Source organism: Panulirus ornatus, chromosome 11 (assembly GCF_036320965.1).
Source record: "Panulirus ornatus isolate Po-2019 chromosome 11, ASM3632096v1, whole genome shotgun sequence".
NCBI lineage: Eukaryota > Metazoa > Arthropoda > Malacostraca > Decapoda > Palinuridae > Panulirus > Panulirus ornatus.
In genome coordinates, this window is record NC_092234.1 from 34631184 (window position 1) to 34652459 (window position 21276).

The window sequence follows — 21276 nt, forward strand, 5'->3', positions numbered from 1 at the left end:
AACGAAATCAAACTAAAGTGTCTCTTGGAGGAGGTGTGCATGTCTAGTACAATTCTGCCTTTCCACTATTTTTTCACCCTCAGTAGGCCACGTAATGATGACTATGACAATGAAGACCATACAGAAACACAATGAAGATAATACCTCAAGATTCTACAGGCTCTGACTTGGACAGTCCAGTTCATGCTATAGGTTGACCAAAGTAATCACTGTCCTTGCTAAACCATTCTTTTTTATGTTAGCTGAGATGGCACAGACAGCAGAAGCTCTAATCAAGGCCATCCTATTAAAGCTATATATATGTGTATATTTTTTTTTTCTTTTTTCTTTTTGCTGCTGTCTCCCACGTTTGCGAGGTAGCGCAAGGAAACAGACGAAAGAAATGGCCCAACCCACCCCATACACATGTATATACATACGTCCACACATGCAAATATACATACCTACACAGCTTTCCATGGTTTACCCCAGACGCTTCACATGCCCTGATTCAATCCACTGACAGCACGTCAACCCCGGTATACCACATCGATCCAATTCACTCTATTCCTTGCCCTCATTTCACCCTCCTGCATGTTCAGGCCCCGATAACACAAAATCTTTTTCACTCCATCTTTCCACCTCCAATTTGGTCTCCCACTTCTCCTCGTTCCCTCCACCTCCGACACATATATCCTCTTGGTCATTCTTTCCTCACTCATTCTCTCCATGTGCCCAAACCATTTCAAAACACCTTCTGCTCTCTCAACCACGCTCTTTTTATTTCCACACATCTCTCTTACCCTTATGTTACTTACTCGATCAAACCACCTCACACCACACATTGTCCTCAAACATCTCATTTCCAGCACATCCATCCTCCTGCGCACAACTCTATCCATAGCCCACGCCTAGCAACCATACAACATTGTTGGAACCACTATTCCTTCAAACACCCATTTTTGCTTTCCGAGATAATGTTCTCGACTTCCACACATTCTTCAAGGCTCCCAGGATTTTCGCCCCCTCCCCCACCCTATGATCCACTTCTGCTTCCATGGTTCCATCCACTGCCAGATCCACTCCCAGATATCTAAAACACTTCACTTCCTCCAGTTTTTCTCCATTCAAACTTACCTCCCAATTGACTTGACCCTTAACCCTACTGTACCTAATAACCTTGCTCTTATTCACATTTACTCTTAACTTTCTTCTTTCACACACTTTACCAAACTTACTCACCAGCTTCTGCACTTTCTCACATGAATCAGCCACCAGCACTGTATCATCAGCGAACAACAACTGACTCACTTCCCAAGCTCTCTCATCCCCAACAGACTTCATACTTGCCCCTCTTTCCAAAACTCTTGCATTCACCTCCCTAACAACCGCATCCATAAACAAATTAAACAACCATGGAGACATCACACACCCCTGCCGCAATCCTACATTCAATGAGAACCAATCACTTTCCTCTCTTCCTACACGTACACATGCCTTACATCCTCGATAAAAACTTTTCACTGCTTCTAACAACTTGCCTCCCACACCATATATTCTTAATACCTTCCACAGAGCATCTCTATCAACTCTATCATATGCCTTCTCCAGATCCATAAATGCTACATACAAATCCATTTGCTTTTCTAAGTATTTCTCACATACATTCTTCAAAGCAAACACCTGATCCACACATCCTCTACCACTTCTGAAACCACACTGCTCTTCCCCAGTCTGATGCTCTGTACATGCCTTCACCCTCTCAATCAATACCCTCCCATATAATTTACCAGGAATACTCAACAAACTTCTACCTCTGTAATTTGAGCACTCACTCTTATCCCCTTTGCTTTTGTACAATGGCACTATGCACGCATTCCGCCAAACCTCAGGCACCTCACCATGAGTCATACATACATTAAATAACCTTACCAACCAGTCAATAAAACAGTCACCCCCTTTTTAATAAATTCCAATGCAATACCATCCAAACCAGCTGCCTTGCCGGCTTTCATCTTCCGCAAAGCTTCTACTACCTCTTCTCTGTTTACCAAATCATTTTCCCTAACCCTCTCACTTTGCACACCACCTCGACCAAAACTCCTTATATCTGCCACTCTATCATGAAACACATTCAACAAACCTTCAAAATACTCACTCCATCTCCTTCTCACATCACCACTACTTGTGTATATATATATATGTTTTGGTCGAGGTGGTGTGCAAAGTGAGAGGGTTAGGGAAAATGATTTGGTAAACAGAGAAGAGGTAATGAAAGCTTTGCGGAAGATGAAAGCCGGCAAGGCAGCAGGTTTGGATGGTATTGCAGTGGAATTTATTAAAAAAGGGGGTGACTGTATTGTTGACTGGTTGGTAAGGTTATTTAATGTATGTATGACTCATGGTGAGGTGCCTGAGGATTGGCGGAATGCGTGCATAGTGCCATTGTACAAAGGCAAAGGGGATAAGAGTGAGTACTCAAATTACAGAGGTATAAGTTTGTTGAGTATTCCTGGTAAATTATATGGGAGGGTATTGATTGAGAGGGTGAAGGCATGTACAGAGCATCAGATTGGGGAAGAGCAGTGTGGTTTCAGAAGTGGTAGAGGATGTGTGGATCAGGTGTTTGCTTTGAAGAATGTATGTGAGAAATACTTAGAAAAGCAAATGGTGAGGTGCCTGAGGATTGGCAGAATGCGTGCATAGTGCCATTGTACAAAGGCAAAGGGGATAAGAGTGAGTGCTCAAATTACAGAGGTATAAGTTTGTTGAGTATTCCTGGTAAATTATATGGGAGGGTATTGATTGAGAGGGTGAAGGCATGTACAGAGCATCAGATTGGGGAAGAGCAGTGTGGTTTCAGAAGTGGTAGAGGATGTGTGGATCAGGTGTTTGCTTTGAAGAATGTATGTGAGAAATACTTAGAAAAGCAAATGGATTTGTATGTAGCATTTATGGATCTGGAGAAGGCATATGATAGAGTTGATAGAGATGCTCTGTGGAAGGTATTAAGAATATATGGTGTGGGAGGAAAGTTGTTAGAAGCAGTGAAAAGTTTTTATCGAGGATGTAAGGCATGTGTACGTGTAGGAAGAGAGGAAAGTGATTGGTTCTCAGTGAATGTAGGTTTGCGGCAGGGGTGTGTGATGTCTCCATGGTTGTTTAATTTGTTTATGGATGGGGTTGTTAGGGAGGTAAATGCAAGAGTTTTGGAAAGAGGGGCAAGTATGAAGTCTGTTGGGGATGAGAGAGCTTGGGAAGTGAGTCAGTTGTTGTTCGCTGATGATACAGCGCTGGTGGCTGATTCATGTGAGAAACTGCAGAAGCTGGTGACTGAGTTTGGTAAAGTGTGTGGAAGAAGAAAGTTAAGAGTAAATGTGAATAAGAGCAAGGTTATTAGGCACAGTAGGGTTGAGGGACAAGTCAATTGGGAGGTAAGTTTGAATGGAGAAAAACTGGAGGAAGTGAAGTGTTTTAGATATCTGGGAGTGGATTTGGCAGCGGATGGAACCATGGAAGTGGAAGTGAATCATAGGGTAGGGGAGGGGGCGAAAGTTCTGGGAGTATTGAAGAATGTGTGGAAGTCGAGAACATTACCTTGGAAAGCAAAACTGGGTATGTTTGAAGGAATAGTGGTTCCAACAATGTTATATGGTTGCGAGGCATGGGCTATAGATAGAGTTGTGCGCAGGAGGATGGATGTGCTGGAAATGAGATGTTTCAGGACAATATATGGTGTGAGGTGGTTTGATCGAGTAAGTAATAATAGGGTAAGAGAGATGTGTGGTAATAAAAAGAGTGTGGTTGAGAGCAGAAGTGGGTGTTTTGAAATGGTTTGGGCACATGGAGAGCATGAGTGAGGAAAGATTGACCAAGAGGATATATGTATCAGAGGTGGAAGGAATGAGGAGAGGTGGGAGACCAAACTGGAGGTGGAAAGATGGAGTGAAAAAGATTTTGAGTGATCGGGGCATGAACATGCAGGAGGGTGAAAGGCGTGCAGGGAATAGAGTGAATTGGAACGATGTGGTACACCGGGGTCGATGTGCTGTCAATGGATTGAACCAGGGCATGTGAAGTGTCGGGGGTAAACCATGGAAAGTTCGGTGGGGCCTGGATATGGAAAGGGAGCTGTGGTTTCGGTGCATTATTACATGACAGCTAGAGACTGAGTGTGAACGAATGTGGCCTTTGTTGTCTTTTCCTAGCGCTACCCCACACACATGAGGGGGTAGGGGTTGTTATTTCATGCGTGGCAGGGTGGCGATGGGAATGAATAGAGGCAGCCAGTATGAATTATGTACATGTGTATATATGTATATGTCTGTGTGTGTATATATATATGTATACGTTGAGATGTATAGTTATGTATATTTGCGTGTGTGGACGTTTATGTATATACATGTGTATGTGGGAGGGTTGGGCCATTCTTTCGTGTGTTTCCTTGCGCTACCTCGCTAACGCGGGAGACAGCGACAAAGCAAAATGAATAAATAAATAAATAATATATGTATATATATATATATATATATTTCTTTTTTTTTTTTTTTCATACTATTCGCCATTTCCCGCGATAGCGAGGTAGCGTTAAGAACAGAGGACTGGGCCTTTGAGGGAATATTCTCACCTGGCCCCCTTCTCTGTTCCTTCTTTTGGAAAAAAAAAATAATATATATATATATATATATATATATATATATATATATATATATATATATATATATATATATATATATACACATCCCTGGGGATAGGGGATTAAGAATACTTCCCACGTATTCCCTGCGTGTCGTAGAAGGCGACTAAAAGGGGAGGGAGCGGGGGCCTGGAAATCCTCCCCTCTCATTCTTTTTTTTAATTTTCCAAAAGAAGGAACAGAGGGGGCCAGGTGAGGATATTCCAAAAAAGGCCCAGTCCTCTGTTCTTAACGCTACCTCGCTAACGCGGGAAATGGCAAATAGTTTAAAAGAAAAAAGAAAAGATATATATATATATATATATATTTTTTTTTAAACTATTCGCCATTTCCCGCGTTAGCGAGGTAGCGTTAAGAACAGAGGACTGGGCCTTTTTTGGAATATCCTCACCTGGCCCCCTCTGTTCCTTCTTTTGGAAGTACCCATTTTATCAAACAATCCTTAGGAATGGATGAACAGCTGGTTTGACTGTGGACCAAAAAAGCTATCATAAAGGAGAGCAATATCATTAATGTTTAAAATCAGGCTTAACAAATACTTCAATTACATTAGTGATGTTACGCCAAACCATATAATGAAAAAATGTACACACATTTTTTCTCATTCATTTATTTGCCTCTCCTGAGGCCACACTGCTCCTCCCAAATCTGAACTCTGTGCATACCAACATCCCCTCAATCACCACTCTCCCAAACTTTAACACTCAACAACATATATTCCCTTTTGTCACCCATGCCTTTATACAAAGGCACTATAAAAGCATACTGACAATGCTCAGGCACCTCACAGCCATACATATACTTAAAATCCTTACCAACCAATTAACAACACAGTCACCTCCCTGACAATCTATCCATCTATATCTTTGATTCCTGTTTCCTCCTGGAACTCCCTCAAGGGGGTGGCCATGGCAACCAAGTCTTCAAAACTAGTGAACTCAAATGCTGCTTCACAGCCTTTAGTGCCTCACCGTTAACAGGCCACTGGCCTTCCTTAGCACAGTGTTTGCAGAGGCCCCAACCTAATGTTCCTACTGACTACTTCTACCTCCCTATTGTTTCTACCTAATGCTCCAGCCTAAATGTTCCTGCCTACTACCTCTATCTATTGCTCCTACAAATTTGCTCTGTTAAATTCAAATCTCATTCACTCTAGCCACCTTGCTACACTCCATCTTATGCAAGGCTTTCATCACCTCTTCTCTTTTGATCAATGAGTGTAGCATCTTATGCAAAGCTTTCATCACCTCTTCTCTTTTAATCAAAGTCCTTCATGTGACTCTCTCACTTCACACGCCTCCCTGACCAAAACATTCCACATTTGCCACCCTATCATCAAAAACATTCAACAATCCTTGAAAATACTCACTCCATCTCCTCGTCTCTGCCTTTAATCCCTTCCCCAACTACTCCATTTGTTCTCTTGTTTTCCCACACAACTAATCTCCTTCAAAAACCCTTCTCTTATTTTCCAAGAAGTCTGCTGACACTTGCTCACCCTAACTCTCACTTGTCCTCTTTTTCAGCTCCTGCACTCCCACTTTCTCTTGTATGTCTCCCAATTACTTGCACTCCTTCCTAGTAAATACCATCTGACTCTCTCTTCTTTTTCACAAGCAACTTAACTTTCTCAGCCCACCACTCACAACCTTTAACCAAATACCCAACTTCCAACATGCCAAACACTTCTCTCATACATCAGAATTGCTTTCCTAAATACCTTCCATTCCTCACACACTCCCCTATCATCACTGATTTTCATCTTTTGCCATTCTATACTCAATATCTACTGGTTTCTATTCACATAAGCATCTTTTCTAAGCTCATTCACTTTCACCACCCTCTTCTCACCCATATCGTTTCCTCTTTTCTGAAAGCCTCTACTAACCTTCACCCTTACTTTCACCAAGTAATGATCAGACATCCCACCAGCTGCCCTTCTCATCACACTCAAGGTTCTCTTTTTTGCACATCTATCAATTAGTACATAATCCAATAACACCCACTTTCAAGCTACCCTACTCACCCATGTATACTTAAGGATGCCAGTCTTATTAAATCAGGTATTTCCAATCACCATTCCATTTTCACCTCATCTCCACAAGTTGTTCATCATTCCTCTTCACATCACTGAGTACCTCCATGCCTCCAATTATACCTTGAACTGCAACATTACCCATTCTCACATTCAAACCATACACCACTCATACCTGATCTCTCATATCAAAATTACTGATACAAACACTCAGCTACTCCTTATATATTCTTTTCCTCCCTCCCCTTACTTCCAGGAGCATTAGCATAAATAATTACCAATCTCTCATAATCCACATTCATTTTCACCCAAATCAGTCTGGGGCTCACTTTTTTACACTCTTTTTCCACCACTTCCTTAGTAAAGTACTTCCATATCAAAAGGATGGTGAAAAACAGAATAAGCCAAATAATGGGACTGTAAATGCAGGCAATTTCATAAAGTTATGTGACAGGGGAGATAGATTTTAATGGTACCTAACACAGCATGGCAAGAAGTGATCCAAACATAGTCAGGGTGGTTGAAAAGATAACATTCAATTTTATAAAAACACAGTGGGAATCAATTTGAGCTCCTCAGGTGTCCACAATAGATGAGAGCATTAAGCAGAACTGTAGGCTGGCACATTAGGCAGGAGCCTCTGAAAACAATGCAGCAGATCTGCCCTCTGCCAGTGGCCTGTTAAGGTTGAGATACTAAAGGCTAAAAAGTGGCAGCAGAGTTCGCCAGTTATGGAGACTCTTGCTGCAGCCATCCTCTTGAAGGAGTTCCCAGGAATCGGCATCAGATTATATAAATAATTATATAAATGGAAATGGTAGTTATAGGAAGAGGAGAAGATTGAAAAGAGAATAAAATTCCCTTTTACTCTTCAAGGAAAATGAGAAGGTGCATACCTAGTGCAGTCTTAAGAGTCTTCAACTCCACAGCCTGGGCTGGGCCCCAAGATGTTGATTTAGTCAACCAAACTGTCAGAAGCTGCAGCCCTCAGGCCTATATAGCCCTCATAGCATGGCTGGTCTGGTACACTTTGTAGGTTTTTGTCCAGTGCACTCTTAAATTTCTGCTGTGCATCCTATCCTGTTTCTGATGATAACTGGCAAGGTGGTGAGGAGTCTTGGGCCCCAGCCCCAGATGTTTAAGGTGTTCTCCCTTTTTGTGCATATTGCACTTTAGGATTTCTGAGGTAGTATCTTACAAAGTCTTGCATGCCTGTAGTGCCAGTATGATGTTATTTCCGAATGTAAATTGGAAACCATGCCTTTCAGGATTTTCCAGATACTGATGATGATAAAATTTCAGTCTGTTTTTGAGGGAGGATGGCCTCAGAGATTTCAGCCATTCCCAGTAACTTAGGTCCTTTACCACATCAATATGGGCTATAAAAGATCTCTCAACATTTTCTAATCCCACAATTATGCCAGCTTTCTGGAGTGGTTAAGATGCAACAATATTCAATTTGTGAAAGAATTAGCATTTTCGACAATATCAACACTAGCATCTCTTTTCTTGAAGGTCTGCAGGATCCAGCCTGCCATCTTTCTGCACAAGACAATCATTGTTTTGTTTTGATTGCTTAAATTTAGTCACTGTACATTATCATTCCAAGGTCTTCCAAGTCATTCAACTGATTTATGATAGTGCCTAAGTCGTTTGATATTTTGTTTTTTGACTCCTCAATGTTTCCCACACTAGAGGAGTTGAAACTTATCAACATTGAAAAGTATAATGTTCTCAGTTGCTAAGACTTCATTAAAATCTTTTTGTGGCCTTTTGGTATCATCTATTCATGTAATTTTCATAAAAATTCTTATATCATCTGCAAAGGATGATATGAAACTGGCTTGTGTTTGTACCATTGTCAGATATAAGAATGAGGAATAGGTTGGGTACAGAATCATAATGGCCAATCCTCATATGGCTCATTTTCACCTAGAAATAATGGAAGCAGCATCCAGTCATGTGCTGTGGGTCAAAGTCTCTCAGGCTGGAGCACATGCAAACTCATAAATGCATTAGCCAAAAAAATTAAAAAAATGAATAAAAAAATAAAGTTTTAAAAATCCCTCTCCATAATACGTAAAATTACAAAATGATACACACTTAAATTACACCTACACATATCCCTATCATAGGATGTGCATTTGATCTACTAACCTAAGGGAGACACCTGCAGGTTGATCTTGTTCAAGCTCTTCAGGGTTAAGATGTCCAGCAGCCTTAGAGATGAGTAAAACAATAAGTCCACGTGTCTGCATGTTGTTGCGTCCATTGTATATCAGTCGCCTGATGAAAGCAGAGGAATCTTAAAGGAATATCGAAAAACATTTTTCCATTAAAATGAGAGTTTAGTTTACTGATACCTCTTCATTACAGACAGTTTTACACATATGAAGCCATATCATTTTTATTATTTATATTTCATTTTGCTTTGTCCCTGTCTCCCACATTAGCGAGGTAGCGCAAGGAAACAGACGAAAGAAATGGCCCAACTCACCCACATACACATGTATATACATACAAGACCACACACGCAGATATACATACCTATACATCTCAATGTATACATATATATACACACACAGGCATATACATATATATACATGTACATAATTATACTGTCTGCCTTTATTCATTCCCATCGCCACCCCGCCACACGTGAAATAACAACCCCCTCCCCCAAATGTGCACCAGGTAGCGCTAGGAAAAGACAACAAAGGCCACATTCGTTCACACTCAGTCTCTAGCTGTCATGTAATAATGCACCGAAACCACAGCTCCCTTTCCACATCCAGGCCCCACAGAACTTTCCATGGTTTACCCCAGACGCTTCACATGCCCTGGTTCAATCCATTGACAGCACGTCGACCCCGGTATACTACATCGTTCCAATTCACTCTATTTCTTGCACGCCTTTCACCCTCCTGCATGTTCAGGCCCTGATCACTCAAAATCTTTTTCACTCCATGTTTCCATCTCCAATTTGGTCTCCCACCTCTCCTCATTCCCTCTGCCTCTGACACATATATCTTCTTGGTCAATCTTTCCTCACTCATTCTCTCCATATGACCAAACCATTTCAAAACACCCTCTTCTGCTCTCTCAACCACACTCTTTTTATTACCACACATCTCTCTTATCCTATTATTACTTACTCGATCAAACCATCTCACACCACATATTGTCCTCGAACATCTCATTTCCAGCACACCCACCCTCCTCCGCACAACTCTATCCATAGCCCACACCTCACAACCATATAACATTGTTGGAACCACTATACCTTCAAACATACCCATTTTTGCTTTCCAAGATAATGTTCTCGACTTCCACACATTCTTCAATGCTCCCAGAACTTTTGCCCCCTCGCCCACCCTATCATTCACTTCTGCTTCCATGGTTCCATCCGCTGCCAAATCCACTCCCAGATATCTAAAACACTTCACTTCCTCCAGTTTTTCTCCATTCAAACTTACCTCCCAATTGACTTGTCCCTCAACCCTACAGTACCTAATAACCTTGCTCTTATTCACATTTACTCTCAGCTTTCTTCTTTCACACACTTTACCAAACTCAGTCACCAGCTTCTGCAGTTTCTCACATGAATCGACCACCAGCGCTGTATCATCAGCGAACAACAACTGACTCACCTCCCAAGCTCTCTCATCCACAACAGACTGCATACTTGCCCCTCTTTCCAAAACTCTTGCATTCACCTCCCTAACAACCCCATCCATAAACAAATTAAACAACCATGGAGACATCACGCACACCTGCCGCAAACCTACATTCACTGAGAACCAATCACTTTCCTCTCTTCCTACACATACACATGCCCTACATCCTCGATAAAAACTTTTCACTGCTTCTAACAACCTGTCTCCCACACCATATATTCTTAATACCTTCCACAGAGCATCTCTATCAACTCTTATCATATGCCTTCTCCAGATCCATTCTTCAAAGCAAACATCTGATCCACACATCCTCTACCACTTCTGAAACCACACTGCTCTTCCCCAATCTGATGCTCTGTACATGCCTTCACCCTCTCAATCAACACCCTCCCATATAATTTCCCAGGAATACTCAACAAACTTATACCTCTGTAATATGAGCACTCACTTTTATCCCCTTTGCCTTTGTACAATGGCACTATGCAAGCATTCCGCCAATCCTCAGGCACCTCCCCATGAGTCATACATACATTAAATGATCTTACCAATCAGTCAACAATAGTCACACCCTTTTTTAATAAATCCCATTGCAATACCAATAGATATATTATTTATTTTTTCATATTTATTTATACTCCCCTCCAGCTTTTACTTTTCCAAAAGAGGGAACAGAGAAGGGGGCCAAGTGAGGATTTTCCCTGCTAGGCTCAGTCCTCTGTTCTTAACACTACCTCACTAATATGGGAAATAGCGAATATGTATCAATTCCTCATATACTACAAAAAAAGTAAACAAATTAAAAACTAGGCAACAAAAATCTCCTGAAAAAGATGTGAAAACTGAAACTAACAAAAACTAACCCAAATTAAAAATGAGGCAACAAAAAATTCCTGAAAACTATGTGAAAACTGAAACTAACAAAAACTAACCAAAAAATGAAAAAGTTTAAAAGAGTATTGAAACTGTGTATACTGATAATGTTATTATATGAGACAAATAATAAAAAAGAAAAATGTAGATCACAAGATCTTTAAAACCGAGGTTCCATAAATAATTACTAATTTCCAAGTTTTTAAGAAATGAAAATTTTTTGTTTTACATAATCTACACAAGTTATTTGTGAGCCTTTACTTAGCAGTCTTCAGTAATGGATGGGATGACCCAACAAGTTTTCTCATATGAACAGCAATATTTGACATCTCATCAGACAGCAGAGAGCGCAAGGTCAGGTACGAAGTCGGATAGCCAACGATCTTCTCTGCATCACTAACTGCACGGTTCCAGTCAGGCTTCTGCTGTGGTACAGTACTGTACATCTTTCCATAGCTGTAAAGTAGCATAACCATTATTCGATAAATCTAGATGCATCTGGATTAATGCCAAAATATTCTGAGCTTTACTCAAAAGATCCTATAATACAGGTTTGCTTATATCATGACTGCTACTTTATGATCTTATTGCAAAATGTGAGTGGAAAGATGGGGATCATTATGCATTACTAAATACTGATATGCACCAAAATAACCATGAAAGATCTGTTGGTAGTAGGACTATGGAAACTGTTGAGATATTTAGCATCACCTCAATACCAATGTATATGAAATACAATGAATTTATGGTACGGTAGTATGTCTTTCTATCCAGTATGACACACCTTTTGACAAACCCATTTATCTCAATCTTCTCAACTATTTTAATTGAAAACCTGAATTTAAATGGGGTATGATTTATTACAGTACAATACAATGAAACATTGTTTACAGGAGCATACACATTTATACCTAACAGACCCTACATCTACAATACACTTTTTCTCTGCCCTTTTTCGACAGCCTTATGTGCACCGAAAAAAAAATGCAAATAAATGAAAAGATACAGCCTTTCCTCTGAACTGTTGCTTAGTTACAGACACTGCCTTCCCAAAACCTTTCCCCCCTAAAAAAAAAGCTCCAGTTTAACTGAATGCTCTGTCAGTGAGGGAAAGGATAAAAAAAACTGAAAACCTGAAGAGACTCTTGAGTAAACTTTCCAGAATCACATGAAGAGAGATGGACAAATTAAGCAACTTGGCACAGCCTATGAACAAGCAGTTCAATCTAAAAATGGTGTACTCCATCCTTTCCTTATTCAAAATACAAGATCACTCTAAAGAAAGTCAAGACAAACTGAGCATTCTTAGTCAAAGATTATTTTTGAAAGTACCACTAAAGGTGAAGTGCCTGAGGATTGGTAGAAAGCATGCATAGTGCCAGTGTACAAAGGCAAAGGGGATAAAGGTGAGTGTTCAAATTACAGAGGTATAAGTTTGTTGAGTATTCATGGGAAATTATATGGGAGGGTATTGATTGAGAGGGTGAAGGCATGTACAGAGCATCAGATTGGGGAAAAGCAGTGTGGTTTCAGAAGTGGTAGAGGATGTGTGGATCAGGTGTTTGCTTTGAAGAATGTATGTGAGAAATACTTAGAAAAACAAATGGATTTGTATGTAGCATTTATGGATCTGGAGAAAACATATGATAGAGTTGATAAATATGCTCTGTGGAAGAGCATATGGTGTGGGAGGCAAGTTGCTCGTAGCAGTGAAAAGTTTTTATCGAGGATGTAAGGCATGTGTACGAGTACGAAGAAAGGAAAGTGATTGCTTCTCGGTGAATGTTGGTTTGCGGCAGGGGTGCATGATGTCTCCATGGGTGTTGAATTTGTTTATGGATGGGGTTGTTAGGGAGGTGAATGCAAGAGTTTTGGAGAGGTGCAAGTATGCATTCGGTTGTGGATGAGAGGGCTTGGGAAGTGAATCATTTGTCGTTCGCTGATGATACAGCGCTGGTGGCTGATTTGCGTGAGAAACAGCAGAAGCTGGTGACTGAGCTCGGAAAAGTGTGAAAGAAGAAAGCTGAGAGTAAATGTGAATAAAAGCAAGATATTAGGTACAGTAGGGTTGAGGGACAAGTCAGTTGGGAGATAAGTTTGAATGGAGAAAGACTGGAGGAAGTGAAGTGTTTTAGATATCTGGGAGTGGATTTGGCAGCAGATGAAACCATGCAAGTGGAAGTGAGTCACAGGGTGGGGAAGGGGCCAAGGTTCTGGGAGCATTGAAGAATGTGTGGAAGGTGAGAACATTATCTTGGAGAACAAAAATCGGTATGTTTGAAGGAATAGTGGCTCCAACAATATTATATGGTTGTGAGGCATGGGTTATAGATAGGGTTGTGCAAAGTACGGTGGATGTGTTGGAAATGAGATGTATGAGGACAATATGTGGTGTGATTAAGTAATGAAAGGGTAAGAGAGATGTGTGGTAATAAAAAGAATGTGGTTGAGAGAGGAAGATGGTGTACTGAAATGGTCTGGTCACATGGAGAGAATGAGTGAGGAAAGATTGACAAAGAGGATATATGTGTCAGAGGTGAAGGGAACAAGTGGGAGACCAAATTGGAGGTGGAAAGATGGCGTGGAAAAGATTTTGAGCGATCGGGGCCTGAACATACAGGAGGGTGAAAGGCATGCAAGGTATAGTGAATTGGAACGATGTGGTATACTGGGGTCGACATGCTGTCAATAGATTGAACCAGGGCATGTGAAGCATCTGGGGTAAACCATGGAAAGTTTTGTGGGGCCTGGATGTGGAAAGGGAGCTGTGGTTTTGGTGCATTACACATGATAGCTAGAGACTGAGTGTGAATGAATGTGGCCCTTGTTGTCTTTTCCTAGCGCTACCTCGCGCACATGCGGGGAAGGGGGTTTTCATTTCATGTGTGGTGGGGTGGCAACAGGAATGAATAAGGGCAGACAGTATGACTTATGTACATGTGTATATATGTATATGTCTGTGTATGTATATATATGTATACGTTGAGATGTGCAGGCATGTATATGTGCATGTGTGGACATGTATGTATATACATGTGTATGTGGGTGGCTTGGGCCATTCTTTCGTCTGTTTTCTTGTGCTACCTCGCTAACACGAGAGACAGCAACAAAGTATAATAAATAATAATAATAATACAAACACACACACATTATATATATATATTTTATTCATTTATTATACTTTGTCGCTGTCTCCCGCGTTTGTGAGGTAGCGCAAGGAAACAGACGAAAGAAATGGCCCAACCCCCCCCCCATACACATGTATATACATACGTCCACACACGCAAATATACATACCTACACAGCTTTCCATGGTTTACCCCAGACGCTTCACATGCCTTGATTCAATCCACTGACAGCACGTCAACCCCGGTATACCACATCGCTCCAATTCACTCTATTCCTTGCCCTCCTTTCACCCTCCTGCATGTTCAGGCCCCGATCACACAAAATCTTTTTCACTCCATCCTTCCACCTCCAATTTGGTCTCCCTCTTCTCCTTGTTCCCTCCACCTCCGACACATATATCCTCTTGGTCAATCTTTCCTCACTCATCCTCTCCATGTGCCCAAACCACTTCAAAACACCCTCTTCTGCTCTCTCAACCACGCTCTTTTTATTTCAACACATCTCTCTTACCCTTACGTTACTCACTCGATCAAACCACCTCACACCACACATTGTCCTCAAACATCTCATTTCCAGCACATCCATCCTCCTGCGCACAACTCTATCCATAGCCCACGCCTCGCAACCATACAACATTGTTGGAACCACTATTCCTTCAAACATACCCATTTTTGCTTTCCGAGATAATGTTCTCGACTTCCACACATTCTTCAAGGCCCCCTGGATTTTCGCCCCCTCCCCCACCCTATGATCCACTTCCGCTTCCATGGTTCCATCCGCTGCCAGATCCACTCCCAGATATCTAAAACACTTCACTTCCTCCAGTTTTTCTCCATTCAAACTCACCTCCCAATTGACTTGACCCTCAACCCTACTGTACCTAATAACCTTGCTCTTATTCACATTTACTCTTAACTTTCTTCTTCCACACACTTTACCAAACTCAGTCACCAGCTTCTGCAGTTTCTCACATGAATCTGCCACCAGCGCTGTATCATCAGCGAACAACAACTGACTCACTTCCCAAGCTCTCTCATCCCTAACAGACTTCATACTTGCCCCTCTTTCCAAAACTCTTGCATTTACCTCCCTAACAACCCCATCCATAAACAAATTAAACAACCATGGAGACATCACACACCCCTGCCGCAAACCTACATTCACTGAGAACCAATCACTTTCCTCTCTTCCTACACGTACACATGCCTTACATCCTCGATAAAAACTTTTCACTGCTTCTAACAACTTGCCTCCCACACCATATATTCTTAATACCTTCCACAGAGCATCTCTATCAACTCTATCATATGCCTTCTCCAGATCCATAAATGCTACATACAAATCCATTTGCTTTTCTAAGTATTTCTCACATACATTCTTCAAAGCAAACACCTGATCCACACATCCTCTACCACTTCTGAAACCACACTGCTCGAGGTGGTGTGCAAAGTGAGAGGGTTAGGGAAAACGATTTGGTAAACAGAGAAGAGGTAGTGAAAGCTTTGCAGAAGATGAAAGCCGGCAAGGCAGCAGGTTTGGATGGTTCTCTCTTCTTTTCTGAAAACCTCTACAAATCTTCACCTTCGCCTCCACAAGATAATGATCAGACATCCCTCCAGGTGCAACTCTCAGCACATTAACATCCAAAAGCCTCTCTTTTTCGCGCCTATCAATTAACACGTAATCCTATAATGCTCTCTAGCCATCTCTCCTACTTACATACGTATACTTATGTATAGCTCTCTCTTTTTAAACCAGGTATTCCCAATCACCAGTCCTTTTTCAGCACATAAATCTACAAGCTCTTCACCATTTCCATTTACAACACTGAACACCCCATGTACACCAATTATTCCCTCAACTGCCACATTACTCACCTTTGCATTTAAATCACCCATCACTATAACCCGGTCTTGTGCATCAAAATTACTAACACACTCTCTCAGCTGCTTCCAAAACACTTGCCTCTCATTATCTTTCTTCTCATGCCCAGGTGCATATGCACCAATAATCACCCATCTCTCTCCATCAACTCTTTCAGTTTTACCGATATCAATGTAGAGTTTACTTTCTTACACTCTATTACATACTCCCACCACTCCTGTTCCAGGAGTAGTGCTACTCCTTCCCTTGCTCTTGTCCTCTCACTAACCCCTGACTTTACTCCCAAGACATTCCCAAACCACTTTTCCCCCTTTACCCGGGACCAATTTCTAAAAAAAAGAGTTCGGGCATCATCCTGGATCTCTGATGGGACTGTACTCAATCTGGTACACCCGCATTAAAGTTGACCCCTCACTTTCCTTTCCAGTAGTTGTGTTTGCTGCCTACACATGCATACACATGCAAACCAGCGCATGGTTCACAAGAAAATCCTAGTAAGCCAACATTCACGCTAACACAACAAGGGCCAAAGTGCCGATGGAGCCACAGAGGACAATCAGTCGGGACATATTGCCACACAGGCCATGTAAGGGGAGCAATGAAGGCCTATGCTCATCCTCACTTAAGTAAACCTTACCTTCAACTTCACCACATGTGTAACATTGGTAATCCAGGTCAATACTCATCCTATCCTGACTTCACCTAAGCTTACCTGAGGTTTGGAGACAACACAGGCAGGTCATGACTTAACAAGTATGCATCATTTAGGTTGGTACTGATTGTTCTGAATAGTTTAAGGGTAAATGCAAAGTTGACGAACGTAAGTTTGGGGTTTACCTTGTGTGAGCACTGGCCTGGAATGTTCCCTTTACATATCTACCGATGTGGTGAGGTTGAAGATGGAGGTCTGGTTAGGATGAATACTGGCCTGGATTGTTCATTTGATAAAATTCTAGTTTGGGGGCACCAGAGACATAACTTATGGATTTTGATGAAATTCACATCAAGAAACTCTTTATACTAGGTAGAAGTGCTTCTCATTTAGGGAAGATAATTCGGAGCATTAATATTATCCCTACAATACACTCATAAATAACCATAACCTAAGGAAACTTCACTTTGGGGCCTGAAATTTACCTTCAATATTGTAATCACATTATAACAAAAAGCACTGTCATTTCCCTTCTGCCACATAGGGTGCACGCAAATGAAATAACCACTCAGTAAACACTAAACACATTAAGCAAAAAATTCTTGCTGTAGCAATTGAATGCAAACACAGCATTCATTTTTCTAATCAAATATCATCAAAATCATTATAAATCTAATTGTTAGATTTGGTGGAATATAGTTTTCGTGGATTCTGTGTACCTCTAGATGTTTCCCTTCCCCTTACCCTACACTTTCCACCCTCTACTACCATCAACAACTCCTACAGAATAATAAATACTGCTCTAAATAACACAACCCAGTCTAAATCACTTCTACTAACAATAGTGTTTACTGCTTTAAGTTTCCCTAAAACTCACAAAATATTTCTGTGGTGTCTCTAAACTAGAACTTTACCACTCCTTTTACTTACTGGTCTGTGTTGAGGTTTACAGTTGGGTGTGGTTAACACTTTGGGTGGGCACTGACCAGAAATGCTCCTTTAAAAATTTCACCTGTTGGCGAATAACAGATATGGGGCCGAAGTGCTCCCGGCAGCAAAAGTTTATTTTCAATTTGCATTAAAACTAACTCTGGATAATGGCTACTCACGTTATTGGTGCTTTATGCAACACGCTGCACTTACATAAATGCATGAAGACCAATCTATATTATCTTTCCTCCTAACCTAAACCAAATATGGTGATTATAAGTCCAAGAAACTCTGGGGTTCATTTTCTAAGTCATAGCATGTAATACACTTAAAAGAAAAGCAGTATGAAAACCTTAACTAACTTCCACATGTCAAAATATCTTAATTATCAATATTCTAGTAAAGGTACATTACTGTACACCAGGCACGGTCATCAAAATTGCAACATGAACACAGCTCTGGATGTCAACAATCAAACTTTAATAGGCTAGCCTCTGCAGAACGCCAATATGATGTGGGTATATTTCTACCATCAATTCAGCTCCTACGTGAACCCTTTCTTAGTTCCTGATGATATTTAACATATGAGTTACCTTCCGGAGCCACAGAGGAAAGTAGCCAAACCGAACATGTCACCAAACAGACCAAAGTGGAAGAGTATAGCTCAGGACAGTGTTCATCCCCCCCCCCCCCCCCAATCCAGTCATATCTCACTACACAGGTCAACTTGTTAAGGAGCAATCCAGGTAGCAGCTCCACCCAAGAAGTCCTCAATCAAAGATAAGGAGCCCAAGCCCCACCAAGGGGCCTAATGGAACAGTCGCACCGCAGGAGGACAACAGGAGAAGACAGAAACCCAGGCCAAGGTTTACCCTAACCCTCAGACTGCAGGACAACCCTCACCATACTATACTGCCACACTGGTCTGTGTGTCTATACAACTGTGTAATACTCTCTCTCTCTCTCTCTCTCTCTCTCTCTCTCTCTCTCTCTCTCTCTCTCTCTCTCTCTCCAATCCTTCCCTCACCTCACCAAATTAAGCCACTGTTTACGGTTTGAACAATGCAGCTCACCAAATCTCATCCTATTCTATCCTCTGAGCTCACCACATCGCGCCAAAATGTCCAAACTACTACAACTACCACCTAGCTAAACATGTCCCGGCGAAAAAAAAAGGGCAACTCTTCTCGCATACATAACTGGGGTACACACTAGTGGCCCCCCTGGCTCTAGGCCAAGCCAAACAACGACGCTTATGATTAAGACCAAACATTTTGAACTTATGTTGATCATGCGTGACCATCTGGAGGTCAAGCAAGCTCTGTGACCCACCTGCGAACAGCTGTGGCGTGACTGAACACCTCAGGACCATCTGCTGCAGGTAAGAGTTGCGTCGTAGCCGCCCACCTGCTGACCGCCCGTCCGCCGCCCACAGCACACCGCAGAACCCAGCCACATCCAGTAATACTCCCAACACTCAAACCCGACATTGTCATATAGATCACTAGATCTGTACGGTCATAATACACTCACACTTAAGGACCATATACAGTGGATGTGTATAAAATCGCAATAGAGCGCTCGCACATCCCTCCTCGTCAACTCTTAAACCACACTGACTGTGTTGGTGTTGGGAAGGATGTCGTCAAACCAACTCTAGGTCTGTGACCCGAATGGAGCGGTTGTTACATACCGTAATTTTGTCTAGTTTTTTCCATGCAATATCATCAAAATATTTTAATAAATAACTATCCATTTGTTAGCAATACATGGAAAGTGTGTCTCAAAGAAACAGGAACAGATATAGACTTTGTCTGGGGTATTAAAAAATAGCGCTTGCTTATTGCCTATCTGTCAACCGAATGCCAAGTATGTCCGAGACTTTTACCGTAGTTCCCAACATGACGGAAAAGGAATAACATGGACCACAGCTTCGGGTATACAAGACAGGAAAGGCAGATTAAACTTAAATCACTATCGCCATAGACAAATTTTGCAGATGTTTGATAGGATTACATTATTCATAGGACAAAAAAATATCCTACGAAATCAGGGTCATAAGTTCAATACATGGAGGTAGCCGTAATACAACTTGCTAAACATTTCCTTTGAAATTTCCTCAGTGTGGCGAAATGTGTTTGGGAATGCAACAGGATATTACGGCATTTCCTGCGAATTCCAACTTTCACTTTCCAGTTCATGGCTTATAAAGAATGACTAGAAAAAAATTTACCTTTCACGTAAGATGACCAGAAAAGATGCATATAAAAACATTCATAAGATTTGTGTCTTACCAAAATATTTTTTCGCATGAGTCTTGTAAGATCCATATTCGAAAATGATTATAAACTAACATACGTGCGATTCTCTAATGAAAGCCAAGAACAGTCAGTCAAGTTAATTGTAGAAATGATTCTTTCTCCTAAATGCGGTACATCAGGCAGGTATGATCTCACGATAAATGTTACTTTTATTCTGTGTGAGATTCAGAAACGCTTCATCAACCTTGCATAAAACGGTACCCGAGGAAAAGTTCTTTACGGCTATTTTTTTCTCCGCCCATATAAATACTACTGTTGGAAAGGCTCATAACTGAGCGCGTGATCAAGTATATTCCTACGAGTCCACGGGAGAAATGAAAGACGATAAGTTCCCAAGTGCACTTTCGCGTATTAATCACATCATCAGGGAAGATATGAGAAATTGATATAACAATCAGTTGATATACAACGAAGAGACGTATCTAGATGCCAATTGGTAAATAAGTATATCCTCTGATGTGATTATAACACGAAAGTACACTTGGGAACTTTTCGTATTTCATGTCCCCGTGGACTCATAGGAACAAGTAATATCGTGTAATCACATGGTGGTCAGTATAATGAATTTTTCCCCAGGATGTTGAACGTTCCGTTTACCAACTTGTATAATCATTGAACTCTTAGGTAAAACCCTTTACAATATGGAGTTTTTGCAAACATGTTCATTTCTAAATGAAGTCATCTTATAAAAAGAACACCAGCTTACTTTTTGTTATCAATTGTCGCTATCCAGATAACAAAATACTCAATATCTATCGAGTTACTTTAGACAACTATAAGTAACAGGTGTACATTAGAAATGACGCTCGGTTAAGTATGGTAACATTAGTTTTGATGAAATCACTAGATGAAATTTCCTAGATCCATGTTAATGCATAAAACATTGTCTTCTGTGAATTGGCTTATAATGATCAAAGGTTTGTTTAGTTTTTTCATCTGTATCTCAGTATGCCTTGCTCCAAGAGGCCTATCTGATTGTTATATTTCTTTCTTGTATCTCCCCTGATGATGTGACTATTACACGAAAGTGCACTTGGGAACTGACCAGGTTTCATAGTGTACATGTTCTTAGAATTACCTTCAGCGCCCAAGGAAGGTGTTAA

General features: G+C 41.1%; 1 protein-coding gene across 1 annotated transcript in view; it reads right to left on the reverse strand.

Annotated features, from left to right (window-relative positions):
* Window positions 1-19477, reverse strand: part of Pdss2 (Decaprenyl diphosphate synthase subunit 2) — a 54982-nt gene extending 35505 nt beyond the window's left edge. The window contains exons 1-3 of the mRNA XM_071666773.1: window positions 19185-19477; window positions 11519-11713; window positions 8868-8996 (exon numbers count right to left, since the gene is read on the reverse strand). Of these exons, the coding sequence (XP_071522874.1) occupies window positions 8868-8996; window positions 11519-11713; window positions 19185-19348 (488 nt within the window). The 5' untranslated portion in view covers window positions 19349-19477. The remainder of the gene's footprint in view (window positions 1-8867; window positions 8997-11518; window positions 11714-19184) is intronic.
* Between the last annotated feature and the right edge of the window lie 1799 nt (window positions 19478-21276).